The 19,888-nt window shown below is 45.7% G+C and overlaps 2 protein-coding genes across 5 annotated transcripts in view; one reads left to right on the top strand and one right to left on the bottom strand.

Moving 5' to 3' along the window:
- LOC138286968 (uncharacterized) overlaps positions 1-19,888 on the top strand; it is a 417,069-nt gene that overhangs the window by 291,028 nt on the left and 106,153 nt on the right. The window lies entirely within an intron of this gene.
- The window catches only part of LOC138287350 (zinc finger protein 84-like), a 239,428-nt gene continuing 223,740 nt past the window's right edge, over positions 4,201-19,888 (bottom strand). For all 4 annotated transcript variants that reach the window (XM_069227715.1, XM_069227717.1, XM_069227714.1 and 1 more), the window contains one exon: positions 4,201-9,551. In XM_069227715.1, the coding sequence (XP_069083816.1) occupies positions 7,415-8,926 (1,512 nt within the window). In that variant the 5' untranslated portion in view covers positions 8,927-9,551 and the 3' untranslated portion in view covers positions 4,201-7,414. The remainder of the gene's footprint in view (positions 9,552-19,888) is intronic.

Below are 19,888 nucleotides of genomic sequence, written 5' to 3'. Positions count from 1 at the left end.
TGGCTATCATTACAACTTACGGCTGGTGGGGTGGTATCCGGGTGGTGGTTGTGTGTTCTTGGGTGCCCCTAGGCCAGGCCAGACATAGCAGCGTAGGTCCTCTGGTGGCTAAGGGTTTGAATGTGAAATATTGCTTACCTAGCTTTGTTAGTATTCACTCCTGGGCAGGGCTGCGTGGGTCCAAGGTGTGCTGCAGTTGGCGGTGTGTGCCCCTCCTCATTCCTTGCTGACTAGACATTTCACTGATAGTGCCATGCACAGTGCGTAAGCCTGTTTCCTGTGTGTGAGGGTGCTGGGTACGCCAACGGTGGTGTTGGTGCAGTCATCGACCCTGTTTATTCTTTGTCTCTCTCCCCCCGTTCTTGTTTTGTCATCCTGTCCTTATGTGCATTAGCATCATCTGGCGGAGGAGCAGAGGCACCAGTGACAGAAGGAGCTGCATCCCACAGGACCCTGGAGGCAGAGTCCACCGACGCTGAGGGCACCAGTGGGACAGAGGGTGAGGGAAGCATCACGGCAGAGACTGGAGGGGACAATACAGACTTTGACACCTCCTCCAATGGGAGCTCCCAGGTGGTGGCGGACACCTCTGTGACCACCCCAGCTGTAGGTACAGCCGCACCCCCGTACCAGCACCACCCTCCCAGTAGCCCCTCAGCGAGTTTCCCGTACCCCCTCACCCAGGAGGGTGGGTATCTCAATCGCCCCAGGCACCTGAGGCCCAGCCCCAGTGAGCCCTGCTGCCCTGAGTGAGGTGGCTATTGACCTCCTGAGATCCATCTCTGTAGGGCAAACAACCATTGTGAATGCCATCTAGGGGCTGGCAGCCCAGATGCAGCAATCAAATGCATTCCTGGAGGGCATTCACAGTGGATTGGTGGCCCAACAGAGATCGATTCAGGCTCTGGCCTCCTCTCTGATGGCAGCCGTTGTCCCTGTTTCAACTGTCCCCCCTCCAACCTCCACTTCCCAGTCCCATTCTCCTCAACCCCAACCCATCCCAAGCACACAGCCAGACGAGCATGCACACAAGAAAACACGCAAGAGTGTCACAGGCAAACACAAGCACCACACTTCATCCTACAGGCACTCACACAAACACCATTCAGTTGCAGACACAACAACATTCACTATCTCCACTGTCTCCCCCTCCTCCACCTCCCACTCAGTTGAGTCTACACTCACATCTGCATACAATGCACTATATCAATATCCACTACCAGCCTCATCACCACACCAAGCAGAACACACACCTCACTGGCAGGCACCTCCACAACATCCATGCACGGGTCCCCTGTGTCCTCTCCCCCGTGTCTGCCCCCCCCCCCAAAGTACACAAGCGCAAGCACTCAGACACCCAACAGCCATCCACCTCACAACAGCATACAGCCTATGCACCCACATCCAAATACAGCAGACAAACACCTCCAACAACCCCTCTGTCATCCTCCACTCCCATTACTCCTCCCTCTTCCCGCCCCAACGTCCCTAAAAAGCTTTTCCTTTCCCAGACTGACCTCTTCCCTACCCTTGCCCCCCGTCCTGCACATATGGACAGGGTGGCAAGGACCCAGCCAAGCACCTCAGCCAACAGTCCATGGGCCCAGTGGTAGCACCACCTACTTGTGATGGAAAGGATTACAGGCCAACCATACTGAAGGGGAAGGAGCCTGCAGCAGCTGCTAAGAAGGCGAAGGAGCCTGCACCAACTTCAAAGAAGGGGAAGGACCCTGCACCAGCTGCAAAAAAGGGGACGGAGCCTGCACCACTGGGAAAAGGGGGGACGAGCCCATCCACCGGTGCCAGTAAGGATAAGGGATCCCCAACCCATGAACAGGAGGCAATCTACGCCAGCGGAAGCTGACCACCAAACATCGCCACCACCAGCAGCAGCTGTCACAGGGCCCCCACCGCCAGCCGTGGTTGTGTAGCCATCAGAGGGTGCAGGGGCTGAGCAGGAGCCTTCCACAACCACCACCACAGTGCAACTGTCACCGCCAGCGGACGCCATATAGTCCAGGCTCCAAGAGCTGCTGTGCAGCCTGCCACCACCAGAGCCAGTGGGCAAGACACCCACTTGAGAGACTGTGGCCTTGCACTCCCCAGGACAAAGCACAGGGTATGTTGCCCCCTCCAGAACCAGTGGGCAAGACACTGACTTGAGAGACTGTGGCCTTGCACTCCCCAGGACAAAGCACAGGGTATGTTGCCCCCTCCAGAACCAGTGGGCAAGACACCCACGTGAGAGACTGTGGCCGTGCACTCCCCAGGACAAAGAGCAATGGGCATGTTGCCCCCTCCAGAACCAGTGGACTTGTTCCCGCATCCAGCTGAGGTGCCCACCTCCCTCCCCTTGAGGTGCTTGCCTATTTGACAACTGATGCCCCTGCAGTGTTCCCTCCAGATTGGTGCAGGATTCGAGTGGGGCCTTGGACTGTGCACTGTGGCCATGTGGGCCCTGTGAACTATGAACTGGGCAGAGTCCCTTTTTTATACATGTGTACAGATCTGTTTCATGGCCAAATTGGATTGTTGATTTTATTGTTGGACTGATTACAGTCATTTTCGTAAATTCCTGCTGCCTTTGTTTTAGTCTGCAGATTTTCATGGTCAAATTGTTTTTGTAATGCATATGGTTGTGTGTATGGCTTGTGTGTGTGTGAATGGTGTGTGTTGTGCGTGTGTGTGTCACTCGTTTTCTTCCCACCCTCCCTTGTGTGCTAGGCGTCTGTACTCACTGTCACCTTCGCCGACGTTGGTGTTTCAGGTGGAGCATAACGTATAAGATCATCGGAATGACTTGCAGTTCTGGTTCCATGGCGGTGTGGTTCTTCCCTGTGTCTCCAATGGGGAGTCCTTTCTCTTCTGTGATGGGTTTACACCTGGCTTTTGATGACATTGGTACCGCCCCGGAAAAGGTGGTGGAATTGTGTGTTAAAATATGGTAGGCCGTACTTTGTCTTCCGCCTGACTGTAGGCGGCTACCGCTGTGGTGACTGTTTTTCTGCCCTGGCGGTCCGTGTGGTACATTGGCTGTCTATCGGAGATATCACTGCCATGCTCATAATTTGGCGGTAATTACCGCGAGCCTGTTGGCAGTATTACTGCCACTTTATCACCCACTGCCAGGGTCGTAATGAGGGCCGAAGTCTGGCCAGCATTTGCTGAGGGCTGGAAGGTAGGTCACTAGGTTTCCCAGGTAGGCCATAATCTATCCGATGGGTTCCAACATCAGGATGTTAAATGTTGATGCCTGTCTGTCGTGTCCTGAGGCCTGGATGCTGAGGGTAAGGTCTGGGTGGGACAGATCAATCTCTGGCTGGTGTGGAGCAAGGACTGGCTGATGGAGAAAGGGTTTGGTTGAAGGATGATGAGGTCTGATTGGCTGATGAGTTTGGTCAAATACACTTTAGGTCAATGTATCGAAAGCTTGTGTTTATGCATTTCCGCTAATCCCACTCATCCCAACAGTGAATGTGACACTTATCAAGTCGATTATGAAAATTATTCTTATTGCTCACAGCGCCTAGACATATCACTAGGATGGCATAATAGACTCCAAGGGCAAGTCCATCAGTTGAAACTCCAATCCTTGAATTTGGCAGCATGGCTCCTGAGGTCAGACAATATGGATAGCTGCAGCCACCTCCATGTTATGCTCTAAACCAGATAATATTTTGTATATGGTGCCACACTAAAGGACATAACTCGTTTTCATGTCAAGACAATACTTAACTTCCTTATCCACTGTATCAACCAAAAGCCAAGTTGCAAATCTCTTCCACAAAAGCGTATCTTCCTGCTATAACCACATTTAGAAAATCACCAGTCTTTAAATTTTCTGTCATAAACATTTTTCTAGAGAGGCTTAAAACAGTTTTATCTCCTGGTTAAAAATGCATCTCCAACTTGGGAGCTAAATCTGGTACTGTTAAAATTAATGGCTTCTACTTTTCACATATTAATAGAGCTAGTTTGCAGCATCTTTAGTGGAAAACTACCCTTTGAATCGCCTTCACTTCAGCTAGAAGAGTCAGTGAATTCCGTGCTTTATCTTCAATAAAGCATTCATTGTTGTTCAATCAAATGGGATGGTTTTAATAATGTATCCTTCATTCCAAACTAAAGTTGTTGCAGGATTTCACATCAATCAGACCATTACTATATCAACCTTCTTTCCCAACCCCTCTATACCAGCAGAGAGGGCTCTTCATTAGTTAGATATCAGAAGGGATCTTGTTTTTTTATTAGATAAGCCAATGACATCAGAAATACAAATTAACTCTTTATAAACTATTGTCATATAAGATATGAAATGGATACTTAAACAATCTATAGCTAGTGGCATGCATGCAATTATGGTACCACCGTTCCAACAAACCAACAATTGCCAGGCAAACCCAAAGCTCATTATTGAGGAGAAAAAGCAGGTACTACATCACAAATAAGAAATGTTTCTATTGTACACATCCGTAGAACTGCAGCATGGAAATCTGTTGACACCTTCGGCAGACACTATTGCTTATAGTCTGATACTCAAGCAGAAGCTAGAGTAGGTCAGGCAACTCTTCCAAACCTTATCAAATACAGTTCTTTACTGTTTTTCCTGCTGAATCATAATTTACCAACTGCTTTGTCAATGAGTTGACTTGCTATTCTATTCTAGCATTTATGACTGTCTATAAAGATCCTATAATGCAAAAGAAAATGTTATTCCCCTGTAGTCATGGTTCTGCGTCATAGGGATGTTAAATGAATCCATAAATGACCTCCCCTCCTCCCTGACTGTTTGTTTAAAGGAAGGGTGTGGGTGTGTCTCTATATACATAAGTATCTCTACTTTACTTTTAGCCTTAAAAAGAACAGGGTCTCGAAGGTAACTGCCGGTAGTGTGCATTGTGGTAAAGGGTGCCTCTCACGCCCTTAAAAAAGACAGGCTCCTTTTTCAGCTTTCCTATCTATGATTAAAGTAAGGCCAAGAGGCTACATTTATTTTCAAAAACATGTTTTTTCTCTACACATGTATGCTGTAAAGTAGTTCTATGAAAATGCATTAAAAAGATTATTAGAACTATCAGGAAATATGAAGCCTCTGATGGCCTCCATCCCACAGATATCTGTATAAGACTCATGGACAAAAGGTTTTCTTCAGATGCTGCTCTTTATATAGAAGAACCATATAAATAGGTGCTCCGGGATCTGCGCACGCTGCAGGGAATTATTATAGTGTTTAGGACCCTCAATGAAGATCCGATAAGGCAGAACCAGAACTACGGGTAAGCAAACCCTTTCTTTTTCATCACACAATTGTTCCTAGTGTTGATTTTACAGTTAGCATGATCAAGTGTGGTTGTATCTTTTTCTTTATATGTCTATTTCACAGGTTTCATTCCTTTTTTTCCCCACATTGTACTAAACTCGCACTGTATTTCCTCGTTTTCATATTTCTTCCTGTAACGTGTAGAGAAATTAACAACTGCTGGGAAAAGACACTGTTGGAAATTACCATCTTTTGCAAGGCAGCCCCTAGATTCTTCTTGAACCCGTTTTTGTACCCTTAGGACTCCACTCACTTTACTCCTGCTAACCAGTGATAAAGTGTTTACCCTCTCCTTTCAAAATATGGTAAAATTGGTTTACACCTAATTAGCCAATTGAAATTACTTATAAGTGCCTAGTAAATGGTACTACATATCCACAGGAGCACTCCTTTTGACACCCACTCAAGTAGCTCTGTAAACCTTGCTGCAGCCTGTAGTGCAGTTTGAAACTGCTGTTTCAACTTGGCAAAATAAGCCTTTTGCCAGGCTTAGAACTTCCTTATCAATACTTATAAGTCACCCCTAAGGTACGCCCTAAACTCTCATAGGGCAGGTAACATGGTGCCTAATGTTGTGGCAGAGAAACCCTCCTAAAGTTGTTTTTCAGTGTAGGGTAGCCTTGCCTATATTAACAGTGGGTTACCTTATTACATTAAATAAGTGATAACTTCAGTTTGAGAACAGCTAGAGAAATACTTCTTCCACTCATGTTAATTGTAAATTAAAATCTAAAATCCCCTTTAATAGTAAAGCCATATTTTAACTTACCATTATGAAAATGCCACTTTAAGAAGGTTTTTACATTAGATGGGATTTGATTCTATTCAGACTCATGGGGAAATGATCAAGTATCAAAAGTAGAAAAGAAACAATACCTCCACCAGCCATAGATTAAACTCTGCTGGCCTCTGTGGGACTGAGTCCTGAACCTCCCCATCTCAAGGCCCCCACCCCCCCAAGTGTTGTCCTATAGGTCCTGGGCCGTTGGCTGGAGACTGAGGCCCATATTTATACTTTTTGAGTGCCGCGTTTGCATTGTTTTTTGTCAATTGGCGCAAACTTACAAAATACAATTGTCAAAAAACAACGTGAACGTGGCGCTCAAAAAGTATAAATATGGGCCTGAGTGTACTTCTCAATGCTCAACTAAAGTCTTTATCGAATCCAGGGCACAATGACACAGGGCCTCACAGCATCAACCAGCTACTTGTCCAGATCTGCAGCAGAGCGATGCAGATTTTCAGCTCCACTGGACCAGACGGAGAGCCTCACATAGGAGCGCTCCACCAGACTTCTGCAGGGTGTTGTAGTCTTGCATCACTGTACTGCCCAACTCCTGAACGGTGGCTTCACCAGGTCCAATACAGCATACACAGGACAATGCAGAGCCCTCAAGAGTCACATCGCACCATCTTTGCACCAAAGTCACAAGGTAAAACTTCCAGTGGGATGAACCTGGTCCTTCATCTGGCTCGCGCTCCACTGTGGTCAGCCTGAACTTGTGACTGTGTCCCGGATCAGTGCAATCAGATACCTACAATTGGTGCTTTGCGCTGTGCTGTTTTGTGCTAATTTTCTTTTCCTAAAACAAACATAACACTGATTGTACTAACTGCATTTTGGTTGTCATGATACTAGTTTATTTATTAAAATATCCTCTATTTTCTAAATTGGTTCTTATTCTTCTTGTTTTGCGTTTTCACTTTACTACTGTTAGAGTGCTAAATACTTTACACATTTCCACTTGGTTAAGCCTGACTGCTTAACTAGAGGCATAAGCTAAGGTTTATTTAGTGATTTGTGGTTCAACCTGACAAGCATTAGAACAGGGTTCTCACTCCCTTCAACCAGTAATCCAGTTTCTTAGACACTTTTATAATCCTACAAATATCTCTGCTCTTCTTCATTCTGACTAGTCAGGTCTTCTATCATCTTGTATTTGAATGTTCCACATATTTGTAATTTTATAATTTTCTGTAATTCCTTCATCACACAGGAACTGCACTTTTTGTTGCTCCTGTCTATATGCACAGATGGGTCAGTATTATTGTTGCTGTATTGATTTCGTGCCATATTTGCAACAGCTCTATACATTATTTATATGTCTGTTTAGTGATGTGTGTTCGCTGATGTGTTTGTAGGTCTGGGAATTGACTAAAGCTCTTCACACATGCTCTACATTTGAATTTTTTTTCTTGTGTGTGTGTTCTTTGATGGTTCCTTAATGCTGAAGAACAACTAAAACTACTTTTGCATTCACTGCAATGGTATGGTTTTTCTCCGGTGTGTGTTCGCTTATGCTGTTTTAGGTTTGTTAAACAACTAAAGCTCTTCACACATTCATCGCAATGGTATGGTTTTTCCCCTGTATGTGTCCGCTTATGCTGTTTTAGGTTTGATAATAAACTGAAGCTCTTCCAACATTCACTGCAACGGTAAGGTTTTTCCCCAGTGTGTGTTCGCTTATGCTGTTTTAGGTTTGTTAAACAACTAAAGCTCTTCACACATTCATCGCAATGGTATGGTTTTTCCCCTGTGTGTATTCGCTGATGATTCTTTAATGCTAAAGATTCACTAAAGCTACTTCCACATTCATTGCAATGGTATGGTCTTTCCCCTGTATGTGTTCGCTGATGTTGTTTTAGGCTTGATAAAGAAATATACGTCTTCACACATTCGCTACATTTGAATGGTTTTTCTCCAGTGTGTGTTAGCTGATGTCTTTGGAGATGTGATAACTGACTATATCTCTTCATACATTCACTGCAATGGTATGGTTTTTCCCCTGTGTGTGTTCGCTGATGTCTTTGGAGATGTGATAACTGACTATATCTCTTCAAGCATTCACTGCAATGGTATGGTTTTTCCCCAGTGTGTGTTCGTTGATGTCTTTGGAGATGTGATAATAGACTGAAGCTCTTCACACAGTCACTGCAATGATATGGTTTTTCCCCTGTGTGTGTTCTTTGATGCTCTCTTAATGTTGAGGAACAACTATAACTACTTGTGCATTCACTGCAATGGTATGGTTTTTCCCCTGTGTGTGTTCGCAGATGTCTTTGGAGATATGATAACCGACTAAAGCTCTTTACACACTCACTGCACTTGAATGGGTTTTCCTTTGTGTGTGTTAGCTGATGGTGTTTTAGGTGTGTTAAGTGAATAAAGGCACGTCCACAGTCACTGCACTTGAATGGTTTTTCCCCTGTGTGGGTTCGCTGATGTGCTTGTAGGTTTGGTAACTGACTAAAGCTCTTCACACATTCACTGCACCTGAATGGCTTTTCCCCTGTGTGCGTTAGCTGATGTCTTCGTAGGTGTGATAACCCACTAAAGCTCTTCACACATTCACTGCACTTGTATGCTTTTTCCCCTTTGTGTGTATGTTGATGCCTTTGTAGTGATGATAACTGTATGAAGCTCTTCACACATTCAGTACATTTGAATTGTTTTTCTCCTGTGTGTGTTTGCTGATGGCCCTTTAGATCTGATGACAAACTGAAGCTCTTGCTGCATGTGTATGATTTTTCTCTCTTCTTCTGTGTCTCCGGGCCAGGCATATATTTTTCGGCATCCCATGACTGTGTTTCCTGAAGGGCCAACATGGCTGACAAAGCCCCTGTGTTAGTCTCACACTCCCTGTATGTGTGTGGTATTTTGCACGTTTTATTTCTAATTTAACAATAAAGTACAACGGTCACTAAATGCTTGTTACACTCCTAATACGTGCAAGGCTTCTTTTTTGGCTGACTATGTCTTTAGTTTGGATAATGGCTGTGTTCACTCGATGGCAAAGATGCTTCCTCCTCCTCGCTGATGCAAACTGGGACCTTTGTATTTCAGACAGCAGAACTTATCTTTCCTTTACCCTTCAGTTGTCCAACTCCACTCCGTTGTGCCTTTCTCTGGTTTATTAGTTTGGGCAGAAAGAGTTTGCAATACACCTAGAGCACAGAATTGTGATTCGTTATCATTTTAGAAAGATGAGCACTGCTATAACAAGTTCATACCAAACACATGATCAAAACCGGGTGATACAGGAGGTGGTTTGTCAGTGTTGTTGCCTTCATTTTCTAGAACTCATTTCTTAGTCCTCTGGCACGGAGATGCACAACTCAAAATCTTGCAATCATTGAATTGCTCTTGACTGCTTCTTCTGGAATCTGTCTGCTTATGTTCAGGTTCCTCTGTTGCCGATTGCAATGATTTCGGACATTCAAGGTTTGTTTCCTGTTGAGTGTAAAGAAATTGAAAATCACTAAATAGAAACATTTATCTGGTTGCATAAAACATCTCTTCTTTACCACCTTTGAAACTTATCAACGGGCATTTCACTATACAGAAATATTTAACTAAAAGTTCTGTTGAACACGTCACATCTTCTTTACTTTGAAAAAGGTGGCAATTTACCAATGTTCATAGAGTAACTTAGTAAGGAAAGGGCTCTCACAGTGCACCAACGTGCTACAGATACAGCTTTCGGTAGATGCACAAGGACAATATTTCATTTAAACACTAACAGATTGTGGAAACAGAGATGGATCAGGACATGAAGCTGTTACTTAACCCAGACGAAGTGTAGAACAAAGGTAACTTCAGTAAGTTTATAAGTAAGTCCATTCTCACTCCTCTTTTCACAATCCTTTCCTGTTCACATTGGGTCAGCTGAAATGCTAACCCCTGACTTTACTGTGTTATTTGTTATCTTTGCCACCTTCCACAGCCCTCCTGGGGGTTGGTCAAGCATTTCTGGTTTCTTCAAACTTATCATGAGTTGAGGTGGATTTTCTATCACCATAATATCCGTCCGTCTGCCTGAAACTAGTGCAGCTTAAACGGCCTAGTTCTGGCCCTGACACTTCACACAAACAAGAGATTCTTTAGTTCGTCCTAAAGCGGATAGCGTTTGGATCATGTTACACTTTAAGCTGCACCTCCTTCCACAATGAGGGGTTCATTGGATAACCTACTTCTACATGAAGCACAGACAAGGCTCACAAACAACAACATCAGTCATTTAGCTCTAATAGAGTGTATCCATCACAGTCAGTAATGACCTGACATATCCTCGCAGTCAACAGATGTGTTCAGATTAAACAACTATTGCTTTTTCTTCCTTTCAAGGGTATTTGACTTAGTTTTGTCAGTTTGGTGCCGAAGAGACTACTCTGTGGTCGGATGGGCCTTTGACGGAGTGGGAGGAGGTGTCTGGGTATATCCAGGTTGACCTCATTTCCTTTACATTGGCCCCCGCTACACCACTATATCTGCTTTCTCACTCTACTGGGGTCACTGCTAGCTAAAACAGGGTGAGCAACCGGAAACCTGTACAGAACAGAAATCAGGTCATATAGTCAAACAGCCATGGTTGGGGATTACAGGTTTTATTTTTAGAAGCTCGCCTGCGAGATACAAACAGATGAGTCGCTTATGAGGGACAAACAGAGGAGTTGCACAGGTAGGGTCTTATTAGGTATAATTAGAGAAGGCGAACAGGTAGATTCTTATAAGGGTCAGAGAAGGTGCTGAGGTAAGTGCGGATGAGATACAAACAGAGGAGGTGCATAGATAGGTGCTTATGAGACTCAAACAGGGGAGGTACACAGGTGGGTGCTTATGAGGTCCAGAGATAGGTGCTTATCCGGTACAAACAGAGGAGGTGCTTATAAGGTACAAAGAGAAGACGAGCACAGGTAGTGTACCATGACAGCGCACTTGGTTAAGTCTTCTGTAGTGATGATTTACAAAAGTTTCACATAATTGCAGTCTTTTTGTTAATACATTTCACTTGGCTGCTGTATAGACAAACCAAGGAAAGAAATACATAATACTCACCTCAGTGTCTAATAAAATTGAGAGCTATTAACACTGAACACTTAAGAAAATCTAAATTCTGATTGTTCATGCAATGTGTGTCATGGGAAGTGCACCCTGGGATGAGAACATAATCAGACACAAGAAAGGAAGTGAGAAGATAAAAAAGCACAAGGGAGAAAATGGGGAAAGAAACCTAGCACCTCCGAGGGCTGAGTCTAAAAAAAAGATTAAATATAGAACTTAGTCAAGTGGCACTTTTCGAGCTCTGGCTTGAACACTTCCAGGAGAAATTGGGTCAGATATGGATTGTTAGTAAGTCCCAAATACTGTGGGTATTGCCAAAGAAGGACCTTTTGAGGGTATATGTCTGTCAAATGAGGAAACTTGAGATAGAGACTCACTTCCTAGAGTTCTGTTCTTGTTGGACAGCTCAGGCCTTCATGAAGAGATGGCGGTGAGTTTATTTAGAGAGACAATGAGGGAGAGAATGTGCTGATCACCCACAGTGAAAAAGGCATCCATGACCTGGGAGAGGATCGTGGTGGGTGAAACTTACCTGCGAGATTCCAAGTAACAAGCCTGCAGTGAGAAGCCAAAGGCCAAATATTCAACCCCGGAAAGCATTTTCACGAGACGGGGCATAAGAGTGGGTATGTTTACATTCGGCTCCATGCTTTCCCCAACTAATTCCAGGATGCTGCATTTCCTTACATCTATTTGTGCAGTTTTATGTAGTGCAAACCTGGTCCTGGGGTGTTAGAGTACTATAGAGTGAAATTGATTATAACGCAGACAATGAGGATTGAAGATAGTTTAAACAACACAAAGTATAGAGAAGATACCTGAATTGCCAGTGGATAAAGCTTATATCAATGAATAATAATGTAAAAACCAGTTTAACGATTCGCTGGAAAAGCATTTTACACTGGGAAAAATGAGTGAATTAGAACTTTTTCACTGTAAACAGTCAGTTGCATGAGACTAAAGCATAGCGACTAGCAGAGAGAAAAGCTGAAACAACAGCAATTAAGAACAGCTATTAATAGGGAGGTTTTAATAGAGTGAAAATGTGAAAAGAAGAAATAAGGAAAGTGAGAAAACCCCAACAATGTATGAAATACAGGAGTAGCACACAGGAGATCAGAGCAAGCGCTGCAGAAAAAGAATTCAAAAGGCAAAGAGAAATCAGATGTTAGGAAAATATTTTGAGCCACATTTGCAAAGGGGCCTTTGAATCAGGAAGATTTTCCTTTTCGAATGTAACAGGACAGGATGTGGTCACAGAGCTGGTGAAAGTGACTTACAGAGTCTTGTGTTGCCAAGAAATGAGTGATTCACTAACTGCTCCTTCACCACGATACGTTTTCAACAATTCAGTGTTTATAAATGGTGGTGCACCTATAGATTAAAGTCCATTCAAAACAGACGTCGAGGAGGGGAGTGGGGGGTGACCATGCCGGGTAGCAAGATGGCCGCTCGTTAGAGGACTCTGCCAGCCAAACATGCTGTATATAGTATTTATCAGCCTCATAAAGAACACCCAGTGCCTGCCTTCTGGAAGGGTGGCCCGCGATCGGCCCAGCGTGCGTGAGCACTGCCCGACAGCTGTCCTAGAGGAGGGGGCTTCTGAATCAGGCGGGCCCAACTGGGGCAGCGTGCTTTCATGCACATTAATTCTTAGCAAACTCCCTCAATGTAAAGGGAGTCAGTGTGATGATTTTACGAGTGGCGCACCATCCCCCTTGCCCCCTGTGTAGCTGCATGATATATATATATATATATATATATATATATATATACACACACACACACTCTCTCTCTCTCTCTCTCTTTTTGTGGCCTGGTTTTTGGATGCATCTTGGACCGGAGTGCACTGGGATCCTGCTAACTGCCACTAGTCCCTATTAAATGGTTCTGAGGTACCCAGGGTAAAGGGTACTAAGGATAGGCCCCTGAGGGCAGCAGCACTGAGTCTGCAACCCCCTAGGGCCATGCATCTAAATGCACCCAGCACTACCATTGCAGGAGGAGTGTCCTGGTGCAATCCTAAAATGCAAACTCAACATGGCACAATGCCTTTTTTGCCCGGTCCACTACACACTGCATGCAATATAGATAAGTCACTCCTCTGGCAGGCCTTCCAGACCGAAGGCAGGGTGTGCTATACTGTATGTGAGGTTATAGCAGCATGAGCAATATGCCCCCACTGTGTACTTGCCAAACCTGGGACATCGTGAGTGAACAGAGCAGCCATTTTTAATGTATGTCCTGGACACTGGTTGGTACGAGTTTCACAGCTACATGACAGCCACTCTGAACCCTGGGTTGTATGGTATCAAACAACTCAAAATGATAAATCCAAACTGGTACCAGTGTTGGATTTATTATAAAATGTGCCCAGGGGGTCACTTTAGAGGTGCCCCCTAAAAAAGCTAACTACCCTGGCATGGTTGCTGACCAGAACCAACCAGCCTGCCACTTCAGACACAAGTCTGAACCCCAGAGGTGAGAGCTCCTGCTCTCTGGGATTCAGAACAAAGCCCATCCTGGGTGGAGGTGTTAAAACCCCCACCTCAGGAATGTGCACTGCCCAGCTGGTGAGATTCAAAGGGCACACCGCCCTTGAAACTCAACCCCTAGGACTGCTGCTAGCAGCAGATGGTCGCCCCTGTTGCAAACCCCCAGTTTTAGCAAGAGCAACGGCAGGAAAACCAAACAAAGGACAGGAGGAGTGGCCCCACCTACCCTGAACCACCCCCAAGGTGGGATGGAAGAAAAATAGCCAATCAGGTGTAGGGAAGTGACATCTACCGATGGAAAGTGGTTACTTAGTAGGTGTAGCCAGCCGCCCTAAGGTAGACGAACCATTGGTTACTACCAGGTTCCACCTAACACACTCACTAAATACAGTATTTAGTGCCATCCTTAGACCAAGAAATCAGATTCGACGAACAGAGACCAGCACCAAGAATATCCAAGGCACGAGAACTGTGGACCTGCTGCATGAAAGAGAAGGCATCAAACCCTGCCTGATGCACCCAGGACCCAACAATCGCTGCTGAGGAGGTGCTGGACAACTGGAAAAACTCTAAAGACCCCAGAGGACCTGCAGGCCTCACACATTGCCAAAGAACTCCCTCCAGAGTGGAGGTACCTCTCTAAAACTACAAGAAACCAAGAAGCCAGTGAGGTCCACTTCACTGACCAGATGCTAACTCCGGAATCGGAAGCCGCAGGTGGACCAAACTGCACAACAACAAACGTAAGGACAAACCTTGCCAGTGTGCCAAGTTTGGTGACACTGAGCATTCTAGTGGCTGAACCATACCCTGGGTATTGGGCACCTGACTTTGGACACCAAGAAAAACAGTCCACCCGGGACTGAAAAAAGACCAGGAGGAAGCCCCAGTTGAGGGATTTCAGCAACAAGCAGGACCTCTTGCCAGAGTGCCTTGTTATCCTGCAAACGACCCTTGAACCGACCTACCTCCTGCTTCTGAGGGCATCCTTGCGCACATCTCCAGGCTCACTGATATGCTCTGCAACTGGCCGCCCTATGCTCTGCACCGAAGAACCTGCTGTGCCCTAAGGGTCCCCCACCCCTTGAGACCGGAACACTCCAAGGTGACCCCCAAGATTCACCTTTAAACTTACATGTGCAATACTTTTCCAAGTGGTCCCATGCAGTGGCCTTGCACCAGCTCCAGAGACCTTTCCAGCTGCCCCCACCTGAACTTCTCCAGCTGGCACTGTGTGCCCACCGATGACCTTGACCAAACTGCAAAAGAAGAACTTGGTGAACCTACTGTGATTTTATATGTATTTTTAAAGGTTATCATCCATTGATTCCTATGGTGTGTAATTACCCACAAAAAGACTATCTTTATTAAATTCCAAAAATTCATCTCTCGAAAAGTACTTAACCAATACTGAGGATACATTTTTTATAAAAAGCTGAAGAATTTTTATAAATTGGCCTCAAGGTGTTCCTTTGAGTGTGTGAGTTGCAAGATTGATGCTGTGAGTACAACAAATGCTTTCCACTTCTCCCCATGATTGGCCTAACTGCTCGACCAAGCTACCATAAAAATTAGAGCATTAGGTGTTCTAGTTTTTACCTCTGTAGCTCAACGTGTGATTGACTGGGTCCCCTGCACAGTGTGCCTAGCTTTGCACACTACATAGAAGGCCAGCCACCCACTGATCTAGGACTAGGAGCTCAGCCTCTCTACCTATATACTTAGTGACGACACAGCAGTGTAAAGGAACTTGCTGGCCCACTGTGCAGTCTGCTCGCATCCAGCCTGGGTGCGTAACCCTCATTACGCCTGCCCCCACATCTGTGGCATTCGCACCATGGACATACATGAGGCTAAGCAAGTCAAACTGGCTTTTGAGAAAAAAATGCCTCGCCTGACAGGTAGCACACTGCAGGGTGTTTGGGCCTGCAGCAGACGTGTCGGAGGACGATGAACCCCAAGAGATCGACCTGAAGAAGATCCTCCTGGATATTAAAACCAGCCTGAAAAATAGCAATGCTAAGCTGGACCTACTCACTAATCACCTAGACCAGGTAAAGAACAGGGTGGACAAACACGACACAAGACTGGACCAACTGTAAACTCGTGTTTCAGATGCTGAGGACCTTCAATCCGATACTAAAGAACATCTGCTCTGAATGGATAAAGTACTCAAACTGAACAAGCTCAAAAACAAAGACCTACAGGCACGATCTAGATGCAACAACCTTCTCATTACAGTAGTTCCAGAATCAACAGCCATCTCCTGGATGGAGGATTTTGTCAAAAGACTTTTGAAGGACTTTTCGGGGAGAGCTTGTCACCAGTCCTCATCGTAGAGCAAGCTCTTCACTCACTGGATCCCTGTCCTCCCCCTGGTGCACTGGCTCGTTCCATAATTGGTAGACGACTGGCGCAAGGTGTGCTGCAATACCAACGCAGCAATATCTCCTTCTACCTTGATTACACATTGGCGGTGCAAGCGGCGCGCCGAGACTTTGTGCCTGTTAAAAAACACATTCAAACAGGAGGGGTCTCCTACAGTCTTCTCTACCCTGCAAACGCTATATATCCCATGGTGGCAAAACTTACTTTTTCAGGGATGTCAATTTGGCCCTTTAATTTGCTTAAAATGTCGTGAAGGATTGCCGCTCCTCCCGGAGTTCACCAACCACTGTGCTGGAGTCCCTAATAAGTGAGAACAATTGACATAAAATGTAGCATCTTTCTTTTTTGCATAACTACTACCTGTTCAGCCTATTGGTCCTGGGGTGCTCTCTTCTGACCTCTCTACCTCGGAGAGCACTGTTTCCCTGCTGGGGGTACACACACCTATCCATATCCCGTGTATACTTTTTAGTGCTCCATTTAAAGGGGCTGTTCTGTTGATTCTTCGTTCAGCCACCCTGATTGTACAGGGCAGGGGGGAGGGTATGTTTTGCTCAACCTGATTGGGGGCTGGAGTGGGTGGGGAGAATATGGGGTTCTGTTTTTGTTGATGTCTTATTATCATTCTTTTGTTTTCTAATTTTACTCTCACCACTGGGCATGGCCCTTCTTGATAGCAACATTACACCACGACCTGTGCAGCACTCACCCACCAACCACTGTCTGATTCTTGCTTGTGATATGGCCACCTTATAATGCGTCACTTGGAATATCTACGGCCTAAACGACTATCTCAAAGCACACCTCCTACATTCCTACCTATCCAGGCATAGCGTAGACATATGCTATCTTCAAAAAATACACATACAACAACCAAAGGCCCGTGGCTTGTGAGCCACATGATGCAGCAACACATACTCTTCCACCTACTCTAACTACGCCCAGGGGGTCTCAATCCAGCTCCGAAGAGGGCTTCCTTGGCAGCTCTCCCAATCCCTCTTGAACCAGGACGCTATGTTATACTGGCCGGCCCCATCCACAGACACCCACTAACTCTGATAGCAGTGTAGGGCAAAATCACCGATGACCCTGGGTTTTTCACCACCATATGGTCAAAGATTGCTACTCTGGGACCATGAGCTCTCCTCTGGGGCGGCGATTTCAACGCAGTGATGAACGACGAGGCAGATCTTTCCGGGCCCTGCAGAAGTTTACAGTTCCGCTCCACCTCGACTCTTAATACTATTGTGCTTGACAATTCTCTGAAAGATATTTGGTGGCTCCTTCATCCCCAAGTGAGAGAAGGCACCTGTCTCTCAATGGTTCACAACGCGTAGTCCAGAATAGACTTCTGGTTAATCTCCAAAGAGATCCAAACCTGGACTACAGGAGTGTCCCACTTACCACACACTATCAGACCATGCTCCGGTACTACTGCAAATCCAATTGCCTGTGGCACTGCCCTGAGAGTTCACTTGGCGACTGCTGCTGTCCACGGTGAGGGACGCTGCATTCTGGGATGAAATCCGTACTGAAATAATTGCCTACTTTGCTCTCAATAAAGACACTGTTAAATTGCCTTCTACACTCTGGGAAGCCTTTATGGTGGTGATTCAGGACGCATGCATCACCAAACAATCTAGGGTATTGAAGCCAATCTGTGAATCCCTTTCCAGACTGGAGTGAGAGATGTGCAACCTCGAAATGATCCACTATCACTCTGGGGATGCTGTCACTCTGGCCAACATCTGCAACAAATTATCTGAACTTGAAAAAGAAGCTGGCCATGAAACTCGCTATCTCTATAAGGACATGCAAGCCAGATGATATGGAGATGGGGACAGAACGGATAAAACACTAGCAGGGCTGCTCCGCCCTCCACGCTCCTACGGCTGTGTTACACATCTTCAGGTCTCCAATTCGACTCTTGTGACAGCTCCCTCAGAAATATTAACGGTAATGACATCCTTTACACCCAACTACACAAGACTACTCCAGTCCTCAATGAGGCCGAACTCACCACATATTTTGACACCACACAGATGGTATGGCTTGACAGCGCTCACCGCGCCTACCTAGATGTCCCTATCACCACAGAAGAAATTATAAAGGTCATTAAGGGCCTTCCCGGCTACAAAGCCCCTGGTCTTGACGGGCTTACAACCGCTTTCTATAACGAATACACTTCAGTCTTGGCCCCACACCTCTTAGCAATGTATAAAAAGTTTTTACACACCGGCTCCCTTCTGCCCTTGGTGCAAGAAGCTGTAATCATTACACTCCTCAAGCCGGATGACGGCTGTGACTTGTACAGACAGCTCTCACTAGTAAACGTGGACAATAAAGTCTACGCTAAGGTGCTATGAAATTGCTTCCTACCCCTCCTCCCCAAGATTGTACTGCCTGACCTATCAGGCTTTATCCCAAGCAGGGCCACCTCACACAACTTCCTCACATTTTTTGCAGACATGCACTACCTAAATCCCCAAATTACGGCGGCGGCTGCCCTGTTAGACACAAGCAAAGTGTTTGACACTCTGGAAGGGGCATACTTTTTCCCCTTGCCGGCACGAATCAGTTTAAGCCCACAATACATTAAACAACTACAACTCCTTTACACATTACCTACCACCCGAATGTCAATCAATGGACCCACCTCTGACCCCTTCCCAGAGTCTCTGGGTACTAGACTAACAACCCTATAATGCCACTGTTACTAGAAACTGGAGCGAAACTCGAGCCTGAAAACTTAGCCATCAACTCTTTTCAGACTTATATTCAGATAACCAATTTCTCCTCCTGTTTGAAGGAACATAGTCCGAGCCTCTCACTTTTTCAGACATACTACTTTATTATCAGCTTCACTCCACATCCTGCACAATATATGACACCTTTCCAACTCCTCCACCGACACTTCCAGCACTGGAGCACATGCTCACATCCTCACTACCACACACACTGATCACTCAGTGCTACACCCTCACACAAAAAACTCATTCTCTGTGGCACAGTCACGTGGCAGGATACGCTAGGAAGAAGTTATAGATCCACCCCTCACAGATGTTCAATGGTCCTTCTGCTGTGGCCAACTAGAACACCTTTCCCCAAACTCTAGACTTTGCCTAATTCTCTTTAAGTTCCTACACCAGCTATATCGCATCCCTCCGCAGCTTTTCAAAATGGGACTTGTAGGAAAGTGTCCCTTTTGGCACGGTTATCCACTCCCCCAAACGTACACTTTTTGCCTGATATTGATACTGACTTGACTGAGAGTGTGCTGGGGTTCGGCTAATCAGGTCCAAGCACCAGTGTTCTTTCCCTAAACTGCACCATTGTTCCCACAATTGGCACACAGCTAAGTCCCTTGTGAAAGGTACCTGTGATACCAAGAGCTCTGTGACCAGGGAGGGTCCCTAAGGGCTGCAGCATGTATTGTGCCACCCTAAGGGAACCCTCACCAAGCACATGCACCCTGCCATTGCAGATTGTGTGTGCTAGTGGGGAGAAAAAGGCAAACTCGACATGGCATCCTTCTAAGGGTGCCATGCTCACGAGCTACTGCATGCAGCATAGGTAAGTCACCCCTCTAGCAGGTCTTACAGCCCTAAGGCAGGGTGAACTATACCACGGGAGAGGGCATAGCTGCATGAACAATATGACCCTACAGTGTCTACGTCCATTCTTAGACTTAGACTTAAGGGCCATATTAAGTACAGGTGCTGGGAGTTTGTCCTTACGGATATGCCAGTGTTGGATTTATTGTACAATACACCCAGAGGGCATCTTAGAGATATCCCCTGTTGTTTAACCAACACTTTAGTGTGAGGCTAACCATTCTGCGCC

The sequence above is a fragment of the Pleurodeles waltl genome, chromosome 4_1 (genome assembly GCF_031143425.1).
Source record: "Pleurodeles waltl isolate 20211129_DDA chromosome 4_1, aPleWal1.hap1.20221129, whole genome shotgun sequence".
NCBI classification, from domain to species: Eukaryota; Metazoa; Chordata; class Amphibia; order Caudata; family Salamandridae; genus Pleurodeles; species Pleurodeles waltl.
Note: the sequence above shows the minus strand (reverse complement) of the source record. Positions and strands in the feature narration are given on the sequence as shown.